Source organism: Amblyraja radiata, chromosome 5 (genome assembly GCF_010909765.2).
Source record: "Amblyraja radiata isolate CabotCenter1 chromosome 5, sAmbRad1.1.pri, whole genome shotgun sequence".
NCBI lineage: Eukaryota > Metazoa > Chordata > Chondrichthyes > Rajiformes > Rajidae > Amblyraja > Amblyraja radiata.
In genome coordinates, this window is record NC_045960.1 from 51227922 (window position 1) to 51251156 (window position 23235).

General features: G+C 41.3%; 1 protein-coding gene across 1 annotated transcript in view; it reads left to right on the forward strand.

Annotated features, from left to right (window-relative positions):
• The first annotated feature begins 4409 nt into the window (after window positions 1-4409).
• clvs2 (clavesin 2) overlaps window positions 4410-23235 on the forward strand; it is a 58115-nt gene continuing 39289 nt past the window's right edge. The window contains exons 1-2 of the mRNA XM_033021197.1: window positions 4410-5356; window positions 10830-11004. Of these exons, the coding sequence (XP_032877088.1) occupies window positions 4968-5356; window positions 10830-11004 (564 nt within the window). The 5' untranslated portion in view covers window positions 4410-4967. The remainder of the gene's footprint in view (window positions 5357-10829; window positions 11005-23235) is intronic.

Consider the following 23235-nt stretch of genomic DNA (forward strand, 5'->3'; position numbering starts at 1 on the left):
GGTATGTGGACCATTTACAAGTTGGTAATACTTACGCTTGTTTTTTGTACAAATGACAATGATAAAATTCCGATTCATTAATAACATGTGATTGATTTGCACAGTATACAAGGGTTCCAAGCATGGCTTGGAACTAGGGCCCGAGTTGTCTTTTGAGGCAGGCTCAGTATGACAGCCAGGATTGCCTTCTGAGACAAACTCAGGGATATGGCTAGAGTTGTCTTTCGAGGCAGGGTCAGTATCATGGCCGGAGTTGTCTTTCAAGGCAGGCCCAGTATTATGGCCAGAGTTGTCTTTCAAGGCAGGCTCAGTATTATGGCCAGAATTACCTTCCGAGACAGGCTCGGGAATTTGGTGAATGGTGGAAGATGTCGGTTCATCTTTGATTTAACTCGTATGTGCAACAGAGACTTTCAGAATATGGAAATTTGTTACTATTAAACAACTGATTTTCATTCTCATGGATCACCCTTGATTAACTCACATTCACATGTGCAGTATAATTTTTTTAAGAGAAACTTTGTTACTGTCTAATAGCGGATATTCCATAGGATACTTTATGGCACGCATCGATCTCAAAGATGTATACTATTCAGTTCCCATTCACAGGGTTCACCGGAGATATTTGAAATTTAGCTGGATAGAAACATAGAAACATAGAAAATAGGTGCAGGAGTAGGCCATTTGGCCCTTGAGCCTGCACCGCAATTCAATATGATCATGGCTGATCATTCAACTCAGTATCCTGTACCTGCCTTCTCTCCATACCCCCTGATCCCTTTAGCCACAAGGGCCACATCTAACTCCCTCTTAAATATAGCCAATGAACTGGCCTCAACTACCTTCTGTGGCAGAGAATTCCAGAGATTCACCACTCTCTGTGTGAAAAATGGTTTTCTCATCTCGGTCCTAAAAGATTTCCCCCTTATCCTTAAACTGTGACCCCTTGTTCTGGACTTCCCCAACATGGGGAACAATCTTCCTGCATCTAGCCTGTCCAACCCCTTACGAATTTTGTAAGTAACAGGCAACGATAGCAGTTAAAGCGTTGCAAAATGGGCTAACTTCAGCTCCCAGGTTATTTACTACATTACCAAGCCAGGGCTTGGGCTGCTCAAAGCTCAAAAATACATATTCATGGCTTATCTGGATGATATTCCAAAAACGCTAAATCTTGCTAAATTAGCGGTTTCAGCCGCAAAACTAACATCTGAGAAATTGCGGTTTCTCATCCATCCAGTTAAATTTAAGTTGATACCAACTAGAGTTATAAATTGTGATGTACCTTTAACTCTATTAGTTGTCTGTGACTCCGTCCTGGGGCAAGAGATTGTGGCCAGTGTAAATTGGCAATTTAGTGGTTGTTTTTCAGCTGCGTAATTATAAAAGATGAGATAGCCGCACATTTAGATAGCAGTAACTGGATCGGTCCGAGTCAGCATGGATTTACGAAGAGGAAATCATGCTTGACTAATCTTCTGGAATTTTTTGAAGATGTAACTAGGAAAATGGACTAGGGAGGGCCAGTGGATGTAGTGTACCTGGACTTTCAGAAAGCATTTGATAAGGTCCCACATAGGAGATTAGTGGGCAAATTTAGGGCACATGGTATTGGGGGTAGAGTGCTGACATCGATAGAGAAGTGGTTGGCAGACAGGAAACATAGAAACATAGAAAATAGGTGCAGGAGTAGGCCATTCGGCCCTTCGAGCCTGCACCGCCATTCGATATGATCATGGCTGATCATCCAACTCAGTATCCCATCCCTGCCTTCTCTCCATACCCCCTGATCCCTTTAGCCACAAGGGCCACATCTAACTCCCTCTTAAATATAGCCAATGAACTGGCCTCAACTACCTTCAGTGGCAGAGAATTCCACAGATTCACCACTCTCTGTGTAAAAAATGATTTTCTCATCTCGGTCCTAAAAGACTTCCCTCTTATCCTAAAACTGTGACCCCTTGTTCTAGACTTCCCCAACATCGGGAACAATCTTCCTGCATCTAGCCTGTCCAACCCCTTAAGAATTTTGTAAGTTTCTATAAGATCCCCCCTCAATCTTCTGAATTCCAGCGTGTACAAAGAGTAGGGATTAACGGGTCCCTTTCAGAATGGCAGGCAGTGACTAGTGGGGTACCGCAAGGCTCTGTGCTGGGACCGCAGCTATTTACAATATACATCAATTATTTGGATGAAGGGATTCAAAGTAACATTAGCGAGTTTGCAGATGACACAAAGCTGGGTGGCAGTATGAACTGTGAGGAGGATGCTATGAGAATGCAGGGTGACTTGGACAGGTTGGGGGAGTGGGCAGATGCGTGGCAGATGAAGTTTAATGCAGATAAATGTGAGGTTATCTACTTTGGTAGCAAAAACAGGAAGGCAGATTACTATCTAAATGGCGTCAAGTTGGGAAAAGGGGAAGTACAACGGGATCTGGGGGTCCTTGTACATCAGTCTATGAAAGTAAGTATGCAGGTACAGCATGCAGTGAAGAAAGCAAATGGCATGTTGGCCTTTATAACAAGAAAAATCAAATATAAGAGCAAAGAGGTCCTTCTGTAGTTGTACAGAGCCCTGGTGAGACCACACCTGGAGTATTGTGCGCAGTTTTGGTCCCCTAATTTGAGGAAGGACATTCTTGCTATTGAGGGAGTGCAGCGTAGGTTTACAAGGTTAATTCCTGGGATGGCGGGTCTGTCATATGCTGAGAGAATGGAGCAGCTGGGCTTGTACACTCTAGAGTTTAGAAGGATTAGAGGGGATCTCATTGAAACATATAAGATTGTTAAGGGTTTGGACCCGCTTGAGGCAGGAAACATGTTCCCAATGTTGGGGGAGTGCAGAACCAGGGGCCACATTTTAAGAATAGGGAGTAAGCCATTTAGAATGGAGACGAGGAAACACTTTTTCTCACGGAGAGTGGTGAGTCTGTGGAATTCTCTGCCTCAGAGGGTGGAGGAGGCAGGTTTTCTGGATACTTTCAAGAGAGAGCTAGATAGGGCTTTTAAAGATAGCAGAGTCAGGAGATTATGGGGAGAAGGCAGGAACGGGGTACTGATTAAGGATAATCAGCCATGATCCCATTGAATGGCGGTGCTGGCTCGAAGGGCTGAATGGCCTATTCCTGCACCTATTGTCTATTGTCTATGGAATCAATTAAACTGGAAATAATGACTGGAAGATTTGCTTTTGTTATTGACTGTGTAAATTCGGTCACTCCTCCCTGCCAGTGTAGTAATGACAATGGAAAGGATTGAAATTGCCATTTCAACCACCATACATTGCCATGTATCTTCCCCATGTGTACTCATATTTCTCCCACCATCTCTCACCACCGCATCACCCTGCTCCTTTTCCTTCCTTTGCACATTCATCTCCCATTCTCGAATCCCATTCTTCCCATTTATCCACCCCTCCTTCCTCTCCATCCGTCCATTTCCACCTACAGCCCTCCCTCCCATTTTTTTTTCTCACTCCCCCTCTGCTTCCCTGATCTCACGCCCTTTTGGCCCCTTTCATCTCTAGCCTTTGTCACTACTCCACCCATTTGCTAATCAACTCCCCCCCCCCCCCTCCCCACATTAGCTATCAGCTTGTCAGGCTTTGTCCCACCTTCATATTTCTTCAGCGTTCTCCCACCCTCCACATTCCAATCAGTCCGAAAAAAATCCCTACCCGAAATTTGGTCTCTTAAATTCTTCACAAATGCACTTCGTTTTTTGCTCAAGATTCCAGCATCTGTAGTTTCTTGTGTGTCCAACATTGGCTCTTGCTACTTTTCGCTCAGTAAGGAAGTGTAAGGTATGCGTCACCCGTGTCATTTTTTATTGAATCCAAGGCTGCAGGTTTACAATGAATGGTTCATTCGCTCTAATATGTAATAGAATAGGAGGGTGAGGGACTGTTCGGATCTTGTCTCCAGCAGGACTTTGGACATGTCTCAACCTCACTTTAATGTCTGCAGTTTTATTCGAAAGAAGCTCCGGCATTCGTAGCTGAAATATTAATAACAAAATCATGTAAAATATCTGGAAATACATCTTATAACAATTCCGCCTCTGCCATCGAGGTGGGGTTTTAAAACAATGCATTTAAATGAAGGCAGGGTTTTAAATATTTCTGAACACACTCCAGTCTGCATTTGGAAAACGGCACAAATGATGGCTTTAATTTAATGCACATGAAATGCTATTATGTCATTACGCCGCCAATTCAGTTTCCAATTTTATGGAAACTGGTATGACCTTTATTCCCGGAGAGAAATGAAAGGATACGGGTTTTTTCCCCCCTCAATAATGAATAAGCAGAGCATTTGGGCTGGGTTGGAGGGGAGCAGGTGGCGCGGTTCGCTTTCCCTTCCCCAGCCATTGTACGCCCAGGTTTTCGGTGAAATTACATCAAGTCACTTTCACCACCACCTCCAGCACTGACGTAAACCTGATAGGACGCAGCAGCAGGGCGCAGAGACACTGAGACGAAACAACAGGAGAAAAATCCCACACACATGCACACGGGCGAAAGAGATGTACAATGCGTGTGGGGCAGCTTCAGGTCGACGTGGATCTATCCAAGCAACCGTGCGAAGACATTTCTTCTGAAATGCCATGAAACAGTTGCTGGAGATTTAGATACATTCTGCTGCAGACTGCCGCATTGGCTGGGTGATGATAGGAATCGTATTCTGCAATGTGATGGCTGGTATATTGATCTGAGGTGCATATATCTCCTCAATGCGCGCTAGTCAGTCGGATCTCTCAGCGCTGGGTTACAACGACTGTTGTCGATCCTCTACATTTTTCATGTAGGTATTTCGACCGTGTTACTGAATTCGCACGATTCTGGAGGAGGAAAGATCAACAGCGAGGATGATGATCGGAAGCTAAAAGGCAGGTTGGTGAGCCTGTTCGCCGCACGGATTTTGCACAGACATACCCTGCACATATTACAAAGGCAGCGGGAGAACAATGACTCATTTACAGGCAGGGCTTTCGCCAGAAACTCTGGAGAAAGCTAAACTCGAGCTGAATGAGAATCCGGACACCTTACATCAAGACATCCAGGAAGTGCGAGATATGATTATCACCCGACCAGACATCGGTTTCCTTCGGACTGATGATGCTTTCATCTTAAAGTTTCTCCGAGCCCGAAAGTTCAACCATTTCGAGGCGTTCCGTCTCCTGGCTCAATATTTCGAGTATCGTCAGCAGAACCTGGACATGTTCAAGAACTTCAAAGCCACCGACCCAGGGATCAAACAGGCGCTGAAAGATGGTTTCCCCGGTGTGCTTTCTAACCTGGATCATTATGGCAGGAAAATCTTGGTCCTCTTCGCTTCCAACTGGGACCAGAGCAGGTACAAAGCTGCATAAATCCATCTGAAAAGCGGCTCCATCACAACCTCCTTCCCTTTACCCCTCCTCTAAATATAGCAGCATTATATCTAATCATTTCTAATTTAGCTGGAATGCTCGGAAACATTTCACCCCTGATACTAGCCTCTTTTACCGAGAAATATCCTAGCTTTTAGGATCATGGATTTACTTACGGTGGGAAACAGGCAAATAACAATTAGATATAACCATCTTTGCATGAAATGGATGGGAATAAAATACGAACACTTCTTTACATAGATACATAGACAATAGGTGCAGGAGTAGGCCACTCGGCCCTTCGAGCTAGCGCCATTCAATGTGATCATGGCTGTTCATCCACAATCAGTACCGCAGAGGACATTTACACATGTACTATTAAACAAAATGTATTCCTTAACCAATATATATTAATAACGCAGCATGATTCCATAAATTGACATACTGCAACACTTGCCAATTAAATTGTGATGGATTTAAAAACCAAACTCAAAATCCTCTCAATCATGAGGGTGGTGCTAATTATCACCGTCACCGTGCCATGTTTTTTTCCCGAGTGCAAGATTTACTACTGAAGTTAAAAGTAGCAAATAATCAGGTCAAAGCTGAGGATTTTTGCTTTGCATTTGAGACAAAAATAAGGTGTGGAGGGGGTGGGATAGAGTAATGGGGATAGAGCGGGGGTGGGCGCAAGGGCTAGTCACGTTGTCCAGAGAGGCTGTCGGACCATTGAGTTACTCCAGCACTTTGTGTCATTTTATGTTTGCATGATATGAGTGCCTATCTACATGCTAATATTGATGCAGAAATAAGGCATTTAAAAAAAATTTGGTATTATTTAAATAAAGATTTCTGCAGGCATTTATAATGGACAGATTAACTCATACTATCTCCAAATTGATCAGCTACATATTTGTAAGGTAGGCAGGTGAGGAGGATACGGACCGCATGTGGCTTATTAATAATGTAATATAATTTAGAACAGATCTATTAAAGGAGTTGATGAGATGAGGATTGTATTTCTTGTCTCCCCTATTCCAACATATGTTGCAAAACCTGGATATTGGCACATTTCACATACTAATGGGACAGTGAATCAGCCCATTATATCAGTTTTGCAGAAATGACAGCCCCATAAGGCTATTATTTCTCGAGGTATGTGAAATTTAAATTAAAAGAAAGATTTGTTTTCAACATATATATAACTGCCTAATGGACACAATTTCTATTGCATCATTTTTTTCTCAATTTAACAAAACATAAAAATGAAGCATGCATAATTTAATCATATTTTCTATAATGAGGCTGCAGACTTCTTGGTTGCCATGACACTTCAGTGGAGCCTTATGTTGATTTTATGGGTGCAATCAATTGTAGCTTTAACACTTTCTGGAAACTCCTGTAATTTTTTTTCCACTGCAATTCAGCAAACAAGGACTGCAAATTTATGGATGATTTCTACATTAAACACAACAAAAAGCTTATGGCACTTCTTTTTACAGAGTTATTGATTGCAAACCCATTTTTGTGATTAGCTTGCATATTACTACACCAAAATAGTCTGGCAAACTAATTGTTTCAACTTGTCAATTTTGAAGATGGTTCTTATAATTTGGCTGAATCAAGGCATAATGAACTTCTTAACAACATCATATGTAATTCCTCAAAAATTAAAGTATTTTGAACCAGAATGTCTATTTTGCATATTCTGTCATAACTTGCAATTTTGTAATAGTTTATAATACAATATACATCCAGCAAAGTAAAGACTACAGATTATAATGATTTTTTGTCCAACTCTCGGGCTTATTCATTGCAGCAGCCTGTCTGATTATAATTGAAAGTGAATATTATTAACAATAATGTAATCTCATTTGAAAGGTAAAGTTTATTAAGAAACCGTAATGTCTCCAAACTAGACAGCAGCACACATTTAAAAAAAAAAAAAAAAATAGATTGGAATACTTAAGCAACACTGAACTTAGAACAGTTATTACAATTTACCTAATTGGATCCAAAATTCAGAGAACTTCATATGTTGCTTTAATACTTATGTAATTCAATTGCTCTAGTTATCAGAAAAGTCCAGATTTTACAATGGCTATTTACTTCCATTGTACTCTTGCATTACAATAGTTATGAAGTTAAATCTTTGCATCTGTTCCTTTTCCCCTTTTAGTGGAGCAACAGGAATCATTTATACTTCTTTAGATGGAACCAGGTCATTATTCTATACAGTTCATCTTCAGTCTTAAGCTCTCTTTCTTTTCATTATATATTTTCAGGAAGAGGATGCTGCTGGCAAGGCTGGTCTTTATTGTCCACCTCTTATTGTCCCTGGTTTGCTAGGCTATTTCAAATTAGTCATGTCAATCACATTGATACATTATTACATATAGAGCAGCCTGGCAACAATAGCAACTATCCTTCCTCGGAGGACATTAGTGAACCTTTTTTTAAATGACAATCCATCAGTTTTGTGGTTACCATTTCTATTACTGGATATTTAGTCCAAATGTATTTGCTCAGTTATAGGGCAATTCACCAGATGCCAGGATGAGATTCAATCTCAGGTCTTTGGATCAATAGCCTAGGCTGCTTTTTATTAATCAGAGTAATAATCAGGGTTGCATCCTTTGGCTGTATATACAATCTAGTATTTTATTTTCTGCTTTTGCTGTGGCACAACCTTGTGCTGATGTTTTCAAGACCATTATTAAGCCTGAACGAGAATGTTCAGTTCAAGTCGCCACTTTATAGGAAAAATGCAGAGGCTTCAGAGAGGATTGAGAAATCATTTATGAGGATGGTTTCTGGATTGACATCTACAAGGATAGATCAGCGAGGCTAGGGCTGCTTCCCATGGAGCAAACGAAGGTTTGACAAAAAGTATACAAAATGCTGAGACAGACTCGAAGGCATTCTCTTTGATTGGAATGTTTGAGGACAAGAGGTCACAAGTATAAAACAAAAGGGAATAGTATTAAGTTTGAATCTTGAATGCATTGCCTGCAGATAAGATAAAGGCACTTTTCATTGTAGCTCTTAAGAAGGACGAATATGATGGAGATAAAAATTGTAAGGTTATGGAGAAAGGGCTGGAGGATGAAATGAGAGAGCAGCTCTATCGAAGAGCTGGTGCAGACACAATGGGCTGAATGGCCTCTATCAGTGCTGTCATCATTCCACAAATTTATGATTCTGTGATATCCAGCAGCATCTTTGGATACTCTCCTAAATTCAATGTGTAATATTCGTGTGATGTTGTTGCTTCTCAAGGTTCCATCATCTTGCATTAATTCCTGTTTTTCACATTGCAATTGGCTTAGCATAACATAGCAGTCAGTCTATAGTGGGCTGCTTATTTATTTTTTATCTTGTAAAATAATAACAAAAATAGAGATAAGTTATGTTAAATTTATATTGAAACTTGATTCGATTACACTTTGAACAACTGTGCATAGTTTTGGTCTTTTTGGTCAGAAAAAAATATACAGAGAGATTGTAGAAGTTGCAAAAATTATTTACATAAACTCGGTCGATATATTTAGCAGGAATGGCTGGGACTTCTCCAAGAAAAAGGAAAGTTGGTGATTATTCTGTAACGAGGCATTATTCTGTAACGAAGCATCGAGGCAGAGAAGATATTTCCAATAAAAGGGAAAGCACAAAAGTTCGACCCATTGATAGTCAGCAAGAATTCCAATAAAAAATGCAGAAGGATTTAAAAAAAACTTTGGCTTAGTAAATATTATGGAAGCCGTTATTACAGGGATTAGGCAATTCATAAAACATAGATGCATTAAAGGGGGAAACCAATAAATACATGATGGAGAAAATAATAGGATGTAACGAAGGGCAAGATGAGGTGGGGTAGAGGGGAAGTTTAATTGACACAAAAATCACTGGCATAGAATAATTGGGCAAAAAGCCGATTTCAGTGTTGAAGATTTTCTTTAATTTATAGAACAGTTCTAATTTATTTTTATAAAAAGAATATTAAAAGCCCTGTTCCAATTTTTCCTAGTTTTTGTTTGCCTCCAAATATCACTGCTCTAGCTGTCTCAGTTCAACTGCAATGTTAAGAGCATATAAATACCAACTCATTCATACCCGCCTTTATCTTCTTAATTTAACTGCTGATCTATATCCTGCATCTTTTGCTGAATTCCCCAACGACCCCACCCCACAGAACAGTGCATGATCTCCAAATTCCCAAAGTCATTTATATCTCCTTCAGTCGATTCCTACCCTCCACCTCCACATTGCTTTGTTGGTAGGAATTAAACCTATAGATAAATAATGTTAATATTTCTGCTTCGGTTCAAGCTGACAGCTATTTGATTGTAGGATCATTGGTATATTTTGATACTTAAAGATGTTGAGTTGGAAAATGTGCGAAGGTACAAACTTCCAAAAACTGACAACCCAATCCTGACCCACACACAATTTGCTGATTATCATCCGTGTGATGTTTAATTAATCCCACCTCTTTCAATGTCCGATTCATCCCTGCAATGATGGTCAATAAGAGATGACCATTAAATGCTGTTCTCATTATTAATACATACATCACATGAGTATTTAAAGCAACATGAACTGCTAATGATCATTCTGACTTATTGCCTATGTGATCTTGTAAAACATTTAATAGCAAGTGGACAGCCACTTTGCATCCCTCAGATTTTTTTTCCATTTTACATCATTGCACAATATTAATCAGGACAGTGTTTGCCCACTTTAGGTGGAGACCTACAAAGATGATCCATTCGGCATTTCTGGCTGCTAATTTTGACATCATTAAGGATGCTGATTTTGATGAAGCACGCTCCTCTTATTAGTTATTTAACTGTCTGTTACCATTCATGCAAAGATAACATTTTGCAGATGTTGGAAATCTGAAATAAAGCAAAGTGCAAGAAATATTCTGCAGGTCAGGCAAATAAAGAATGGGGATAATAGAAGGTTTTGGAAATTATCTGCACTTAAAATATTTGTATCTATGCTTAAGTTGTGATATTAGTCATCTTGTGAATGATCTGATTTTATTCCTATACATTTTTTTGTTGCTGTTTAATTGACTCATTTCCATAAGAATCAGTCGCACCACAGCAGGTTTGGAGTCATGTGTACATCAGTCAAGATAACAAGCATGTTTCCTTTCCTTTCCTAAAGGATGATAATGCCGTAATTAGGTTTATCAATCACTTTATAGCTTCATGGTCATGATCATCACATATATGTTATTATAATTGTTTACATATTAATATTGTATAAACTTATATAACATTTCAGAAATTGTCAGAATTTGATTTTTCACATTTGATTTTTAATTAGAACTAGATTACTGATTCTACAGCATATTGGCTATTTTGCCATACTTCCAAATTTAAGCTGAATGGTTGCTTGACAAACGAATTGGTGTACAAATATAATTAATTGTGTCTCCATTTTCAGGTATACATTAATAGATATTTTGCGTGCCATCCTGCTATCATTGGAAGCAATGATTGAAGACCCAGAACTGCAAGTGAATGGATTTATTTTGATAATAGACTGGAGCAACTTTACTTTCAAGCAAGCCTCTAAATTAACACCGAGTATGCTCCGATTAGCCATTGAGGGATTACAGGTACAAATGTTTTTTTACTTATAATGGTTATACATTATAAATTCATTGCTTATAAATTTTGGTGGTGTCAATCTCAGGTTGCTGGATCTTGGTGTACAGAGAATCTCAAAATAATAGAGTGACTGGAGAAAATATTACACTGTGCAAACTTTTCATTACTATTTAATGTGATCATTATGTATCAAGAGCAAAATGCGTGGTGCTCAGTATAATTAAAAAAACAATGCTTTTGCAGAACAAAATGATCCTGCCTGAAACGTCCTTTGACTATGGAATGAACATAATGCAGCTTTGATAAAGGGATATTTAGTCTCTCTTTTTTTATTTCCAATCTAAAAAAACACCTAATTAATAAAATACCTATTATCCTGGCTAAGATTATGAATATTTGGTTCCAGTAAATTAATTCAACAGCAATGTTTATGCCAGGATAATATTAAAATAGGACATGAAATAATATTGTTTGAGGGGAAGGAATCATATTATGTTGGTTCAATAAACTGGAGGCAGCAATGTGAATGCTGTTGATTGGAGGCAAGGATGTAGCTTGAGGGACAAAGTATGAAGATATGAGAGGCCTAGAAAGGGTAACTAAGAAGGACCACTTTCCCTTAGCAGCAGTGAATAATGAGGGGCTACAAATGTAAGTTAATTGGGAGAAGAATTAGAGGGGAGAAGAGGTAAACATCATTCTGCCCAAAGTCTACCAACGATATAAATTTTCCTCAAAACACAAAGAATTGGAGTAACTCAGTGGGTCTGGCTGCATCTCTGGAGGGAATATTTTGAGTCAGAATCCTTCGTCAGACTGAAATGTCTCAGGTCAATTTCCTCCAGAGGTGCTGCTTGACCTGCCGAGTTACTCCAGCACTTTGCATTTTGCTGCAGCACCTGCAGTTCATTGTGCCTCCATATAAATCTTCTTTTTTGTAGCATAAACTGCCATCATTAGATGAGTACTTGAAGAGTGATAAACTACAATCTATGGATTGAGAGATGAGTTGTGGAAGAAACTCAACTGTTGTCTAATGGGCAGAATGGTCCCTTTTCACGCCAGACATTTCTCTGATTTTATGACTGTATATTTACCTGATATAGAACTATGAAATTGGATATTTGGGCCTCAACATTCCCTAAGCATTTGAATGCTATATAAATTAAACTAAATTATACTCTAATAAAGTAAGTAGGATCATAATAGACCTCTTTAGATGCAACTGAGTACATAGTGATATAAACAACTTCTTTAGTGGAATTTATTTATGCTAGACTATCAATCACAATTTTATTAATAGAGCTGCTCTCTTCTTTGTTTTTGAAGAACAGAAAAAAATGCTCACTTTCATTTTTAAATTGATCAAAATGATCCAGTTTTGATAATTTGACCAAAATGTCTGATGCAGCCAATTCTTTAAACCAATTCTTCCTGTATGTACAAATCAGTTGTCTTTGTAAGATGGCATGTATGGGGAGTTGATGATAATGTTAATGTTGTGATATAACAGAATCCCTGCAGTGCTGTAATATTTTCTCTGAAAGTAACGGTTTCATAACAAATCAACAAAGAAGAACAAAAAATCACAATATTCTGGAGTAACTCAGCAGGTAAGGCAGCATCTCTGGAGGACTTTGATAGGTGACATTTCAGGACAGGAAGAAATACAGTAATGAAGGAAGTTTGTTCATATTTATTTTAATATTCCCAGCTATTTTATGGTTGGATGTGGATTCAAACACTGGAGATATTATTTCCTTTGGGTAAATGGTCATGTGAGTTCATTACTAAGCTCCTTCATGCATATCTGCTCCACTATGCTTAAATAGCTCACTTTATTACAGTAGAAACACGGTCATAGCTAATATCTGCCACAGTTTAGGAAATATTTCACCGGCAGAGCTTCTTGAATCCTGTGTATTGCATGACCCTCTTAATGCATTGTTCAGCAATGGTCATTCTCCTGTGTACTGGTAATTTTATTCCATAACTCTACTCACGCTACTAACTGACAAGAATAAAACGTTGGCATGGATTTTGGTCATAGTTCAATAAGATTATGGCTGATTTGACTGTGGCCTCCTGCATTTCTGTCTCTCTAAAATAACATATTAACCTCCTGCTTCTCAAATATCTGTCGTCCTCTGCTTCAAAAATATTCAACCACTCAGCTTTCATTTCCAATGACTAAGGACCCTCTGAGAGAAAATGAATTGCCTCATCCCCCTTAAATGGGTATTTTAAAATAGTGAACCTTATTTCAATGTTTTCCCCCAAGATAGAGACAGAGAAAGTCAGTATTCAGCAGTGGTAGAATACAACATACTGAAGATGAAGGGTTGTTCCTCAAGCTTTTGTTGGTCCTTATTATAACATTGTAGGAGGCCAGAGATATTGTAAGTCTCACTGGCTAAGAATACTTTGGTAAGGTAGGAGTGAAAACAGGTCAATCCAAATATAAATGTGCAGATCTTGGTTGTTGGTGTGGACAGTGGCAATTGGAAAATGGTGTAGCGAATATTCAGAGGCAAACAATTTTTTTTAGAGATATAACAGGCCCTTAGAGAAACAGGCCCTTCAACCCAACGAGTCCACACCGACTAGCGATCCCCGCAGATTAACACACACTAGGGACCATTTACATTTATACCAAGCCAATTAACCTACAAACCTAAGGTACACAAAAATGCTGGAGAAACTCAGCGGGTGCAGCAGCATCTATGGAGCGAAGGAAATAGGCGACGTTTCGAGCCAAAACCCTTCTTCAGACTGATTTCGGCCAGAAACGTCGCCTATTTCCTTCGCTCCATAGATGCTGCTGCACCCGCAGAGTTTCTCCAGCATTTTTGTGTACCTTCGATCTTCCAGCATCTGCAGTTCCTTCTTGAACACAACCTACAAACCTATACGTCTTTGGAGTGTGGGAGGAAACTTAAGATCTCGAAGAAAACCACGCGGTCACGGGGAGAACGTACAAACTCCGTACAGACAGCACCCATAGTCAGGATCGAACCTGGGTCTCTGGTGCTGTAAGTGCTGTTAGGCAGCAACTCTATCACTGTGCCACCATGCCGCCCCATTTTCTCAAGGAGATGAACCCTTGCTCTCATGCACCACAAGGATTAAATTGAGTTCATGCTGTATGATCTTGGTATGGCAGAGAACGGTATACAGAGAAAAACAATCCTAACTGCATCAAAAAGACATACATTTCAGGAACAAAGGGAAGATAGTTTTATCGAGGTATTTTTACCAATTGGAAATTCATATTAACATTCAAAATTATGAAAACAATAAAAATAAAACTGGATGTATTTTTAATAAATTCATTTTTTTGTGTGATGTGGTTATGATCAGCAAGGCCAGCATTTTTTTTGTCCTTCCATAATTCCCCATGAGCTGAAATACTTTCTGGGCCAGTTTAGAAGACATGAAACCACTTTTGTAGATCTGGCTGGCAGCTTCACTTCCCCACCCCCAACCCCAACCCCATCCCATCAAAAAATGGGATTGACTTTTGAACTTTGGTCTCTAGATTAGATTTATTGATGTCTATGACTCTATTAACACTGCTACTGCATCACTATTAAATCTAACATGGATTAAAGGTTGACTAAACGAGTTAAAAGATATGGGCATAAAATGGGAATTAAGTACAGTTTTGGTCTCCTAATCTGAGGAAATACATTCTTGCCATAGAGGGAGTACAGAGAAGGTTCACCAGACTGATTCCTGGGATGTCAGGACTTTCATATGAAGAAAGACTGGATAGACTCGGTTTGTACTCGCTAGAATTTAGAAGATTGAGGGGGGATCTTATAGAAACGTACAAAATTCTTAAGGGGTTGGACAGGCTAGATGCAGGAAGATTGTTCCCCATGTTGGGGAAGTCCAGAACAAGGGGTCACAGTTTAAGGATAAAGGGGAAATCTTTTAGGACCGAGATGAGGAAAACCTTTTTCACACAGAGAGTGGTGAATCTGTGGAATTCTCTCCCGCAGAAGGTAGTTGAGGCCAGTTCATTGGCTATATTTAAGAGGGAGTTAGATGTGGCCCTTGTGGCTAAAGGGATCAGGGGGTATGGAGAGAAGGCAGGTACAGGATACTGAGTTGGATGATCAGCCATGATCATATTGAATGGCGGTGCAGGCTCGAAGGGCCAAATGGCCTACTCCTGCACCTATTTTCTATGTTTCTATGTTTCTAAGTGATGTAGAAAGTGCTTGTGGTAAAAGGCAGAGTGGGTTTGAGGACCTGGATGTTTTACTCCTGCTCCCATTTGATATGCTCTTTTAGTTCTTTCAGACAGGAGATGTGGATATGATAGGGCAAATGAATTGTTTCTATGTTGTTTGATTTCATATCTTCATTCACTATAGCTTGTAGTTTATTTCATTCACATTTTAAAAAGAACTGAGTGCGATTCTGTCCATATTAAGAGTGGCTGAATTTGTCAACTGAAGTCACATTGATTAGTTTGTGGATGGCCAATCAACAGGAATATGCTCAGTCTAACATTACAAGCAGGTTCAAAGTTGCCATCAAATATCAGTTCATGGAAAGGTTTGATAATTAATCAATGTTATAAAATTCTATAGTGAAAAATCTTCATTGGTATTTTTGATTACGCTTTGGCCACAAGCAATTGAAAATCCAATAATATTTATTTGCAATACTCTCCCAATCTCATTGCGTAAAATGAGCAAAATTATCTTTATGACTCTCTTCTTTTATTGCATGTTGTTTCTTAAATAATTGGCAACGAGTGAAATTACGAAAGAAAAAATAAAGCAACGCTCATTTTATCTGCTGCAATGTAAAAAGAAAATGTAAGGGACCATTACTATTCTGATTTATTTGTTCAACTAAATACTCAATAAAATTGCCTAGAAATTACAGTCCATTCAGCTGATTTAGCCTTAGCCAATATTTATACTCCACATGGGATTCATCTAACCACACTTTGCTATCAGCATACCCTTGCTCCTGCTAGCTAGGGATGAAGTAACTAGATGTTATATATTTAAGGTCATTGTTTAAGGAGAATTGTTTTATGCAAATTGCTTCATATTCCTTTCTCCTGCCAGGTTCTAAGTTGTTCACCTTAACCATTTTATGTCCTAAAATCTAACCACTTGCTGGAAAAGGTTTATCCTGAATTACTCACTGAATTTGCCTTTTCTTGCCTCCAATTTATTTCCCCCCACCCCCACCTCTACTTTCAGTCTGAAATAGAGTTACGATCCAAAACATCATTTGTTCTTTTTCTCCAGAGATGCTGCCTAACCCACTGAGTTACTCCAGCATTTTGTGTCTATCTTCGGTATACACCGACATCTGCAGCTCCTTTCTACACATTCCTACACCTTCTCGAGTGGCACAGTGGCATTGCAGTGGATGGCACAGTGATGCAGTAGTAGAGTTGCTGCCTTACAGCACCAGGGACCCGGGTTCGATCCTGACAATACAATACAATTCAATACAATTCAATTTATTGTCATTTGGACCCCTTGAGAAATGTCGTTTCTGCAGCCATACATTACAAAACAAAAAGACCCGAGACACAACACAGTTTACACAAACATCCATCACATCGCTGTGATGGAAGGCAAAAAAAACTTATCAACCGCCGATGTCAGAGCCAGAGTCAAAGTCAAAGCACCCGGCTGGCGATGGCGATTGTCCCGTGGCCATTAAAGCCACGCCGGGTGATGCAAGGTCGCGCACCGGGTCTTGGTGTTAGAGCCCCCGGCGTGCGCTCGCAAAGTCCCGCAGCCATTCCAGGTGCTCTTCAACCCCGCAACTCGGGCGGGAGAAGTCGCCGTTGCGGAAGCCCCGAAAAGCGGTCTCCCAGCAGGGACCCGCGGGCTCCCGGTGCCGCCGTCCGCCAAACCTGCAGTTGCAGCCTCCGAAACTCCGGAGGTCGGGTGGCAGCAGCGCTCCACCACAGCTCCACCCGCTCCGGACTCGGCCAACCCCGTGACGGTGAGTAGTCAGCAGCACCGCAGCTGGAACCCCAGGTCGTTCCTGTCGGAGGCCGCTCCACGTTGCAGCCCCAACGACAACGGAGACCCGACAAAGAAAAGGCCGGGTCTCCCGTGCAGGGGAAAGATTTTAAAGTTACCCCCTCCTCCCCCACCCCACACACATACCCCCCCAAAAAAAACAAAAAAAAACTACATAAAAACGAGACAAAAAATAATAAAACACAGACGGACTGCAGAGGCCGCTGCTGACGAGAGTCGCGCCGCCCACCGAATGTCCACGGGTGCTGTCGGTATGGTGTTTACACGTTCTCACTGTGACCTCGTGGGTTTTCTCCAGGTGTACCGGTTTCCTAAGCCGTACCACATTCCAAAGACGTACAGGTTTGTAGGTTAATTGGCTTCTGTAAATTATTCCTTGAGAGTAGGATAGAACCAGTGTATGGAGTGATCACTGGTCGGCACAGAGTTGATGAGCTGAAGTGCCTGTTTTCACGCTGTGTATCTCTAAACTAAACTAAACTGATCATTGGTACTATTTTATATTACTGTATTTTCTTCAATTTTGAACCAGCATAAAACATTAGAAATTAAAAATATAAAATAATTGGCAATACCATATCTACCAGCATGTACAAGGTGTGCAACTCAGTTTATTGTGATCTCGCTACCAGCCATGTTATATTGTGAAAACTGTCCTAATATGGGCTCAGTGCAATTTTTATTTCACTGTGCAATGGCCTATTCCTATCTCTTGCTTCCTTTGTATTTTTATATGAATGGTCTCAGTAGGGGAGTTGTAGAGCTTGTTCATGGCAATTGCTGTGATGTGAACATTCGCTGTGATGGTATTTCAGTCTCAGTCACAGAGGCCGATATCAGGAAATCCTTCAGAGGCGTGAACCCTCGAAAAGCGCCTGGACCTGATGGCATACCCGGTCGTGTTCTAAAAACCTGTGCGGACCAACTGGCTGGAGTTTAACCGGACATTTTCAACCTCTCACTTCTGAGGTCTGAGGTTCCCACCTGCTTTAAAAGGGCATCAATTATACGAGTGCCCAAGAAGAGTAAGATGAACTGCCTCAATGACTTTCAACCTGTGGCACTAACGCCTGTGGTGATGAAGTGCTTTGAGAGGTTGATCATGACGCAAATCAACTCCTACCTCGACAAAAACCTGGACCCAACTGCAGTTCGCTTACCGACACAACAGATCAATGGTGGATGCGATCTCGCTGGCCCTCCACTCCGCCCTGGACCACTTGGACAACAAAAACTCATATGTCAGGCTGTTATTCATTGATTACAGCTCGACATTTAATACAATCATCCCCTCCAAGCTGGTTACCAAACTCGCAGGCCTGGGTCTCTGCGCATTCTTCTGCAATTGGATCCTCGACTTCCTCATTCTCAGACCACTGTCTGTTCGTATTGGTGGAAATGTGTCAGACTCGATAACAATCAGTACGGGAGCACCTCAAGGCTGCATGCTCAGCCCCCTGCTGTACTCACTCTATACTCATGACTGCGTAGCCGGTTTTAGTGCGAACTCCATCATCAAGTTCGTTGACGACACCACTGTTGTGGGACGTATCACTGAAGGGGATAAGTCAGAGTATAGAAGAGATATCGAGCAACTGTCCATATGGTGCCAGCACAATAACCTGGCCCTCAACACCAGCAAAACAAAGGAACTGATTGTGGACTTTGGAAGGAGTAGGATGGGGACCCACAGTCCTGTTTATATCAATGGGTCGATGGTTGAAAGGGTCAAGAGCTTCAAATTCCTGGGTGTGCACATCTCTGAAGATTTTTCCTGGTCCGAGAACACTGATGCAATTATTAAGAAAGCAGATCAGCGCCTTTACTTCCTGAGAAGATTACGGAGAGTCAGTTTGTCAAGGAGGACTCTCTCTAACTTCTACAGGTGCACAGTAGAGAGCATGCTGACCGGTTGCATCGTGGCTTGGTTCAGCAACTTGAGGGCCCTGGAGAGGAAAAGACTACAAAAAGTAGTAAACACTGCCCAGTCTATCATCGGCTCTGACCTCCCTTCCATCGAGGGGATCTATCGCAGTTGCTGCCTCAAAAAGGCTGGCAGTATCATCAAGGATCCACACCATCCTGGCCACACACTCATCTCCCTGCTACCTTCAGGTAGAAGGTACAGGAGCCTGAAGACTGCAACGACCAGGTTCAGGAATAGCTACTTCCCCACAGCCATCAGGCTATTAAAGCTGGCTCGGACAAAACTCTGAACATTAATAGTAAGATTAAACGAGAACTTACCAGTTTGAAGTTTGATCTGTATTTTATGAGGAGTTACGATGAGGGATTACGTGAAGAACCCGTCCAGCACGCATGCGCGACATACTTCAAAGCAGCGGTGTGGAATCACAGACAGACACAGTAATTGAAATAAATATAGTAAAGAAAAGGAGAGCTTAGTTACCAGTTTGATCTCTATTATTGAGGGTGGGAGCGGAGGGCACGTAATCCCTCATCGTAACTCCTCATAAAATACAGATCAAACTTCAAACTGGTAAATTCTCGTTTAATTTTACTGTTTTACTTCGGAGTCACGTGAGTGACTACGTGAAGATTTTAAAGCTCTGTGATTTCAAACCGTGTAACAGTTCATACTTCACTCGCTGCCGAAGTCATTTGAGGGAGTAAGTATGTTATCGTAATCAACCATGAATCTGTTTGTAAAACAAAAATGGTGTTATCAACAATAACAAGACAAATGCTCCCCCGGGCTTAAATTATATATTTGCAGATTCTAATGTTATTTCTGCAACCGATACAGGTTCTGCCAGCGGCGTGTTACAAAGTTTGGAACGTATACTCCCTAGACCACCCCGCTGTAGCCAGGATGTGGTCCATAGGCACGTCCATCCTCTTAGTCACTGACGTGGAAGCTGCCATGGTGGAATAAGATTTATACACGTTAGTATTTACTCCAGCAACTCCCAGTACCTGCTTGAGCCACTAGAGGTAGTTTAGCTCGTCACCCGACCATGAGGTTTCTTGTGACTGACCCACAAGGCTTTTTCCTCTCCCTCGGGTATTTCTTATTGTGTCAATGTAGTTCATTAAGTGGGTCATGACACATAACCGTGGTTCAGGTGGGTATGCCCGGAATTCCATGACTGGACCTGATGTTCCTGGTCTGCTCTGTTTGACCAGCCCCTGAATGGAAAATGTGACACTATCTGGTGTTATCACCATGTTGTCCAATCGCAGTAGATGGAAGAACTGGGTCTTTGTGCTGAGGTAAGGCCGTCAGCATATCCATCTTCAGGGTAGGCTGTTCCAGGGTGAGGGACCTGGCTGGTGATCATCCCCTAAGGTACGTCAGGACCTCACTGACTTCCCAATTTGTGTGTACCTAGTTCTGGGGAATGGGAATTGAATATACCTCTCCTGAATTTGATCACCAGAGGGTGGTACCCTTGCCCTGTTGTCGTGGTGCCTGAGTTGAGTAGGCTGACAGAGTACTTCTGGCTATATTGATGGCGCAGTAGCCGAGTCCTTCATTGTGGTGAAGGCCTGCCAGGAACTCCAGTACAGGTTTTGTTGTAGTTGAATGTGTAGTTCCTGAGTTTGAGCAGTTTCTTCCCAGGTATGTTCCCTAGTGGATATGCGTAGAAAGAAGGGGAGAACATAGAGATTAGTTCCCCCACCCCACCCACCTCAATACGCGGAAATGTATCCATGCCGCTGCCTTGAGTTGGTTTCATGCGACATACATTGGTACGTGGCGATTCAATTGGAATATAAGGTAATCGATATCTGGTGTCCATATTGCTTTGTAATCTCAGCAAATACTTTTGGTTTAAATGTTCGTTTACAGTATTTAGCTCACCTGATAGGTAAGTTACTGACGGTCAAACATGTTTGACGACATACGGTTACCAATTGTTAAATAAATTGTCACATAATATCGATTTTATTTCGCCCAAGTGGTTTGGTATATGCCACCACTGTGATGTTAATTTATAAACGAACATGCAAAATGGTGCACTACTGAGCAATATGCTTGACCAATAGTAAGTAAGTTTTATTTATATAGCACGTTTTAAGCCAACTCGCATTGACACCAAAGTGCTTTACAAAAATAGATAATACGTTTGCATACCATAGAAAAAGATTAACAAATAAAGAAAATGGACTCAACACATATAGAGTTCTACACAAACGTCACCCCCCCCCCCCCCCCCCCCCCCCCCCCACACAGCAGAATCAAATTTCCACTGTGGGGAAAGGCACCAGAATGTTAAGTCCTCTTCCTCTGAAAACCCCCGAGGTCGGCCCATTTGTGGCCTTGCAGCCAGTCCGATGAATATACTCAATAGAACATACTCAATGTTTCTAACTAGGTTTAATGCCCAGTGTCTATAGTGATGACAACTCCAGATTAGTCCATTTGTCACCATATTCTAGGTATGGGATATAGTTTGAACACTAGTATCTCAGCTCATTGGAAAGGTACAATGTTCAGTAGCTGGTAATGCTGCTACTATCCCAATTACTTTTGCCACGTAGTTGATAGGTGGTTAAATGTTACCATAACTGATAGTATTAATGAATACCAGATAGACAATGTTGTGGATGGGGTCAACGTAGATATCTGGATAATATGACAGAGCTCAGGCTAAAATAAGTTAGTAGCTAATGCAGCCGATATAGCTATATCCAAGGATAGTCTGTCGTTAATATATAGACATGCCATGACGAAATGTTCCTTAAGTGTCAGGGCTGGTTTGAAATTCTGGAATAGCTTCGGCTCATATAAGCCAATTCAATAATAAGTCAACTCAAATCAAGTCAAGTCAAGTTTATTTGTCACATACACATGCGAGATGTGCAGTGAATGAAAAGTGGCAATGCTCGCCATGGTTGCCCCATCCAGGTAAATTGTGGTATATTCGAAATCTTATATAAAAGGGTACTGAATAGTATGCATCTTTAAGTCGATGTCTACCATAAAGTATCCTTGGAATCCATGGTAGTAGTTACAAATTCCATAAGTGGGTATACCTGGTGAAATACTCAAGTGGTTAATCAATGATGGTGCGACATTCACCATCTTGGGGTTTTTTGGTACCAAAAGCTCATATGAGATTTCTTATGACCCCTGGTATATCTTTCCCAGTAGCTAGACCCTCATGTTTCTTAGTGGGAGGGTAGACCCTTTGGGGTGCAAGCTGAACTGGTGGCAAGATATTAATTCTATTCCCCTTGAATATTTTTTGGTATATAACTACCAAGAGTGATAGCTTCCCAACCAGGTGTGATCCCCCCTCCCCTCCTCTGTTAGTACAAACCCTTCACCTTTATGTGATGGTAGGAACCATACTTATCTGTCTTCACTGTTGTTTGGTGGTGTGTTCATTTCTTCGGTTTCTGGTTCCTTGTCTGTAGAGATGGTGTTGTTGGGGGTGGCACATTTTCCTTGGGGCCCGCTCTGGACCCTGGCCTGAAAGGACTTACTGGGAGTTGGCATGCGGGCCCCGAGCTTTCACCAGTACTCTTAAGTAGACGCCTACTGGTGGATGCGTAGAGGCACTGCTGTCTGGTTTTGTGTGGTGCTCATTCCAGGCCCTGCCCTCTTGATGCCGAATTTTTGGATACTTCGTCCAGTTTCTTAGGCTTGGTTTGATAAATTAGCCAGATAGCAGGATCTGTGGTTGTGAGGTCGGCGTTCTCACAGTCTTGTAAATTTTTTTAAGTTGAGGGCAGGTTTTATAACTTCCTGAGAAGTTGCGGAGCATCTGTGAACAGTAGGGTCAGGTGTTTTGCCATACTACCCTGCCCCTCTGGAATGAGCATGCGAAAATGATAGCCGACGTCAGGGATATCAAATGCAATTTAATATATTTGTTTTTTTAAAAAAGCTATGCTCAATGAACCCCCCAATAACGGTGGGCACTTTGAGTAAATGCAATTTAGGGGAGGCATGATGAAACCAGCGCCTCATGACTACCTGTCTTGGAGAGGTTTTGAAAAGAACAGGTAGTAAACTGGCCGTCAGTTGAGACTGAAAAGGCCATCTCGCTAGTGGTGGAGCCACATAGCGGCCACACCCAGCAGCTCTTCCTGATCCTGTACCTCAAGCATACTCCCGATATTCTTCAGCCAGTGACCCCTCTTCTTGACCAGCCCAGCCCTGGTCGCCATCGATCCCTCGATAAGGGAGATGGCCAGTGCTGTAGGCACTGGAGTGGGAGTGTTATGCTCCCTTGGCGG